This window comes from Pelmatolapia mariae, linkage group LG4, assembly GCF_036321145.2.
Source record: "Pelmatolapia mariae isolate MD_Pm_ZW linkage group LG4, Pm_UMD_F_2, whole genome shotgun sequence".
Taxonomy (NCBI): Eukaryota; Metazoa; Chordata; class Actinopteri; order Cichliformes; family Cichlidae; genus Pelmatolapia; species Pelmatolapia mariae.
In genome coordinates this window covers 14,519,043-14,525,042 of record NC_086230.1, presented here as the reverse complement: position 1 = coordinate 14,525,042, position 6,000 = coordinate 14,519,043, and the positions used below count along the sequence as shown (strand labels likewise).

General features: G+C 44.4%; 1 protein-coding gene across 27 annotated transcripts in view; it reads left to right on the top strand.

The window, feature by feature from the left end:
* Positions 1–1,549: 1,549 nt before the first annotated feature.
* The window catches only part of mapk8ip3 (mitogen-activated protein kinase 8 interacting protein 3), a 32,744-nt gene continuing 28,293 nt past the window's right edge, over positions 1,550–6,000 (top strand). For all 27 annotated transcript variants that reach the window (XM_063471592.1, XM_063471599.1, XM_063471596.1 and 24 more), the window contains exon 1: positions 1,550–2,558. In XM_063471592.1, the coding sequence (XP_063327662.1) occupies positions 2,253–2,558 (306 nt within the window). In that variant the 5' untranslated portion in view covers positions 1,550–2,252. The remainder of the gene's footprint in view (positions 2,559–6,000) is intronic.

The following is a 6,000-nucleotide window of genomic DNA, read 5'->3' as shown; positions in this document are numbered from 1 at the left end:
AAACCATAGATCATACTAAAGGGTTAGAACCTTTCCAGGAGTGTCCAGCCTATTAAAATTACTCCAAGAGTGCAACAACGACTCATCCAGGAGGTCACAAAAGAACCAGAACAACATCTAAAGAACTGCAGGCCTCACTTGCCTCACTTAAGGTCAATGTTCATGATTCAGCAATGAGGCAGAGACTGGGCAAAAATGGCATCCATGGGAGAGTTCAAGGAGAAAACCAAGATCCCAAAGGCCCTCTCACATTTACCAAAAACATCTTGATGATCCCCAAGACTCTTGGGAAAGGCACTGACATTATAAATTCACTTGTATATAAAATATAAACAGGGTAGAGTTTTTGTGAAGGAGAAACGTAGTCACACAAAACAAAACAAGTCTCTGTATCAGGCTGTAAATGTGTTTATTTCTGCTTTAAAGTTGTACATTTTAACATTAGAGTCTATGGAGAGACAGACTCAAGTGGCCATTAGAGGAACTGCAGGTCTTGGCACAATAACTCACAGGTATTCATCATGTCATACAGACCGATCAGCTCCCTGAGATGAGCTTGGATCCAGTGAGGTACTGACATAGGATTTGAGCGTCTGTCATATGTTGCACGCTTTTGGCTCATCCTATTGGCTCGTTCCTCGAGCTCCTTCAGCTGTTTTGAGCTGCTGCAGAAGGCCACTGCCATCAAGGGAACACTTTTGCCACAGTTGTACACACACAAAAAGATTCTAGGTCTGACCAACTGTCCCAGCCGTAGGTGAAAAGAGGACAGTCAATAAAATTCTAAAAGGTAATTTATTAACACAATGATCAAAAAGTAAAAGATAAAACAGTCCAGTGTCCAATTTGCCTGTGAAGTAAAAACACACAGTCCAAGGCCAGAGCCAGTTATGCCACAAAGCCAGTTGTGGCATAGTAAGTAGATAGCCAGTGACCACTCTGGCCTCTGCAACTCAGCTGCCTTTAGGCTGCGGCATATAATTGGCCCTGGCCTGCACAGAGACACAAAGTAACACGTTTCATGTCTCTCTGTGCAAAATGGGTTCAAAAACATAAACAACTGTGGTATACTGTTTGTCCGTGATTTGTGGCAGGATCAGCCTGATATTATTTGTGTCCCACTGTAACTTTACTGTATCTCCAAAATGTCAGGAGTAGTTTATAAGAAATGTTTGTGAACCAAAAATCAAGAATGTGGGATACTGTTTGTCCGTGATTTGGACAGCCCAGCGTGTGCTCCCGACGCAGGGAAAATAATTCTGTTGGGGAGACCTACCTTGGCACTTGTGCAGGTGAAGCCAAAAGCAAGATATGTCTTATCATATTTACTAGTATTTGGCTTGGAAGGCAGGTTAGTTTGGAAACATATTTGCTTCATCTTCTGCTTTGCGTTTGTGTGGAAGCCCTGTCAAAACCCTGTCCATTATGCTAGCACTCTCTGCTCTAACCTATGCAGCTTATTGTGAAATTTTGCAGCCAACTTCCGGTTTCGCCTCCCTGACTTGACGCGCTGCCTCTGCTTGCTCTATGCAGACGGTGTGACGTCAGCCAGAGTCGGTCAGCTGGCTCCTCCATCTGAGCAGCACAGAGAGCCTCTCCCACAGGGAGACATCACCAAAAAACGCCCGAGTCTGGCCAGCAGCATCGGCGGCCTGCCGGAAGAGGAAAAGATATGGATAAAACGAGACTATAGTGGGGGATCGGCCATCGGCGGTTATCGGGAAGACTAACTAGAATATTTATTTACCTATTTATTAATTATTTATTTTCCCTGCCAGCAATGGCTGGGGTCCATGGCTGCGGCTGCTGAGAGGCAGGTGCAATACCATCGACGAAGGCGTTTCGCTCCTCGGCATGGACGATCTACAGGCTGGCCCAGTGCCCATCCACAGCGCCCAGGATCTGATGCTTTCTGCCGGAGGACAGGGATAACAGGGCCGCGACTGGAGGCGATAGCCCGTAACTGGCTGGAGGAGCGGGAGGAGGAGGAGGAGGGGGTCTATTCATATCAGTTTATTAGAACCGATATTTTCAGCAGGGGAATCAAGGTTATGCGCACACAACAGTCTGCCTCCGTTCAGTAAACCTGCTGCAAAATGGCATGACTGTTCTCCTTTTTGAAGGCAGACTGATTGAATGTGCCCCTTCCCCCGTGCTGAGCGCATTCAAAAGCGGTGACACCCTCGCCTTTTAGGAGGGCCTGAAAAACTGTTGAGAGGAGGCGCAGCTTCATCTGGACCACAGCTGCCAAGATGATGGAGCTGCAGATAGACGAGGTGGTCTACCAGGACGACTACGGCTCCGGCTCCGTGATGTCGGAGCGGGTGTCGGGCCTGGCAAACAGCATCTACCGGGAGTTCGAGCGGCTGATACACAGCTATGATGAGGAGGTGGTGAAGGAGCTGATGCCGCTTGTGGTGAACGTCCTGGAAAACCTCGACGCGGTGCTGACGGAGAACCAGGAGCACGAAGTGGAGCTGGAGCTGCTGAAGGAGGACAACGAGCAGCTCATCACCCAGTATGAGAGGGAGAAAGCGCTGCGCAAGCAGGCGGAGGAGGTGCGTTAAACGAGCTCCCCACACAGCACCACCGGCCACCGCAGGCCCTTCATTATCATCACTTCCAGCCGTCCTGTTGTGTAGGCACATGTGACTCATGTTTAGGCCTGTGACAGGGATTGCTAAACGTATTATTAGTGTCAATGCACTGCAGTCACTCCTAAACACACTGCTTACATTACTTAGGGATATTTAAATCAGTATAGAGACACCACTGGAAGTTTCTTTTTCTTTTAAAGAGGGTCAACCAGGTAAACAACAGGGACGTTTCCGGGATTTCTGAAATCAGGGGGCCCAGGGATGGGCAGACCAAGGCAGGGGTGCACAGCAGTGTTGAAAACACTAGGCACAATTATCATAATTATCAACTAGGAGTCCTCATGCAGATGGTGTTATTATAAAGGTAAACCATTGTTTTGGTTTAAAACAATGTTTTTGCAACGTGTTAAATAAGTATTTAGATCCTTTAGGTGAGTAAAAGTTGTAATCCTGCATCCAAATATGGGTTTATGGCAGAATCCTAAACATTGCATTACCGGATCATAGTTATTGGTCCATTAATATCTTTATCACTTAAATCTTACGACTGGAGACAATTTTAATCATGTTAATCATGTTGCTACGGGGAGTTTTATGAATAATGGTAATAATAATAATACAGATTTTTAGATCCATAGATTTTGATTTTAAAATCTGCTAAATTAGAGTAAATTAAATGGTATGGAGTACAAGGATAATAACTGTACTGAAAATATAGTGAAGTGGAAATAGAAACCAGCAAAACTTCAGTAACGTAGTTGAGTAAATCTGCTACAAGTAATATGCCATCACTCATTATACTCCAGCTCTCAACTGTACTGTAAGAACTGTCTGAGACAATCATATTTCTGGTGGTGGGCAGCGCCACCCTGTGCCCCCCTTCTGACCTTTGAAGTTAAGCACATGCATTGAACCAAAAGACATCTTACAATTTTACCCTCATTGTCTGTTTATCAACATCAGATTCTTTATGAAATGAAGTTAAAATCTAACATCGATTCATTCTGTTACTGCAAGTTTTCCAGATATTGCTGTTTAACTTTAAAGTTAAAGTTAATAGCTTTGTTACTATTACAGGTTTTTTTTATCACTTTTTTCCTGCCAGTACTCCTGCAACCACCGGTGTAATTACAGCCAGCTAACCGCTAACAGTGCTGCTACCACCATCATCACACATGGAATTTTAAGTGCTCCTTCCTTAAACATTAACACAGCACAGCAGAAGTATATGCAAATATAACTAAAACACAGTATGCAAACACAAAGTGAGGGAGGACATGATAGCAGGACATTAATGAAGATAAAGGCACAGTCGGCGTGACTCTCTGTGTGGGCGTTTGCACTCGAAAACAGTGAAAGAACAGGAACACAAACAACAAAAAGTGTGTTTCAATACGGGGCTATTAAATTACAGACTGGACTCCACCTGCAGCTACTTTTATCTCCTCTGTTTTTACCTGAGTGGTGTCATAACAGCATTGAGATCCTGCAGGCAGGCATCATAAAGCAACTTTAATCCTCCTCCCATCCAAAGAGGCCTCAGAGTATCACTGGCGGCCTTGCTGGTGTCAGCTTAGCTCAGTTTTTAGCCCACTTTGTCATCTGCTCTCCCCAGCGCCGTCCCCTCTGTTAGTTATCTAGTTTGTTTTCACTTTAAGCTGCCTTGTATTTAAGCTTCAGTTTAATATCATTACAGACAGAAAATGCTTATTGTGAAAATGGGATTTTGTAGGGCCAGTACTTGAAAATGAACATGTGCTGCAGGTTAAAGTAGGTGCTGAGCCATCAGTCGTGCCTCTGCAGAAACTGAAAAGGAAAACTGTAACAACAATGCATGCCTTTACATGCTATTTATATGTGTGCCAAAAAAAACAAAACACTAACGTCCCAGTATAGGAATCAGATCTTCTCTTTGTGGTCAGCTAGGACTCTTTTCTTGCCTAGATTTTTTTCACCCACATGCAAATCTTTCTTTGCACTTCTGGCACAAGCTGCCTTGAAGACATTGCATATTTAAGATTTGAAGTTTCGTGCAAGGCTGCCCACACTTTTGCACAAACCTGTACTTGTTTGATGACATTAGATGACAAATAAACAGACAGCTTTCTCCATCACTGGGGTGCAGAGGGGGATTGGATGATGTGCAAATGGGTAGAAGTCACAGGAAATCAATAGCACACAGAGCTCACTGGGGAAGTCTGGGACTGTAATCTGATTTGTGCTTATGAGAAGCAGAGAGAGAGTGAGAATAACAAAAGCAGAGAGACAGAAACAGACTGAGGGTTTTATGAAGCTACGGCAGAGGCGAGCAAACGCCCGGCCCAGCCCAGGCCAGATCGGAAAGAGTCTAAGGATAATAAGAGGAAAAAGAAGCAAACAGAGTCTGAGGAAAACAATAATGCCTCCTCCTGCAAGACATGGGCAACAACAAGCAGAAAAGGCAGCTCAGATTACAAAGTTATTAGAGCTAATGGTAAACAAAGACAACAGCCACATCTTTTTACTCATGAAGCGTTCGACCGGGATACCCACAAGCACAAATTTAACCATTTTGTAGCATCTCCTGCTAAAACATCCTGTGTTTGTCTCCAGCCATCTTTTCCCCGTCTCTCTTAATGTGATTTACATACAAAGGATTAACCAGCTAAGCTCCACATGTTATCTTAACCTCTAGATTTTATAATAATTTCAAAGATTTCAGATTTTCCTCTGTATTTTCATGCTGTTGTGACTTCACACCCTCCTCAGATATCACTCAGATATAACTCCTCAGATATCAGTGTGGTCACAGTTGAGCGTGTGACCACACTGCAGTCACACTTAGAGTCAGTTTGTCAGGAAAGCTCATTAGTTTCACTCGCCACGCATTGCAGGATTGCTTAATGAGAATTATTCCGACTGGACCGAGCAAACATTCATTCCTACGCTGTGTCACGTTACCTATCTGAGTGCTGTTCGCACAGTTTAAAGTTATTTGTGAGAATGCACCGTGTTTTTCTTGCTTCTGTAGTTACACCAGTGCACACTGCAAGCTGTGCCTCACTAACACTGCATTTTAATGGAAAGCGATGTGCCTTTACCTGCACGGGTTTAGGAGCCTCGTGCAGATAAAGGCATGGGGGACAGAGGGGTGGACTTGAAGGGCACCTTCCCAGTCTGAGGGGGGCAGGACGAAAGATATTGCTGTGTTTTGTTTCAGCGAGAAACAAAGACATCTAGTATGACACAAAGACAGTGTTTTGATGTTTAAGCTCGGTCGTTTATCATTGAATCTATAGTATGTTAAAGCTGTGGATGTTCAGCAGTGACAAGGCCGGAGTTTCGCTCTTCCTGCACCATGAGTACAGTGCAAAAACTGCAGCAGCTACAAGAATGCTGCAGCAATCACTCTGCAATTTCTCCA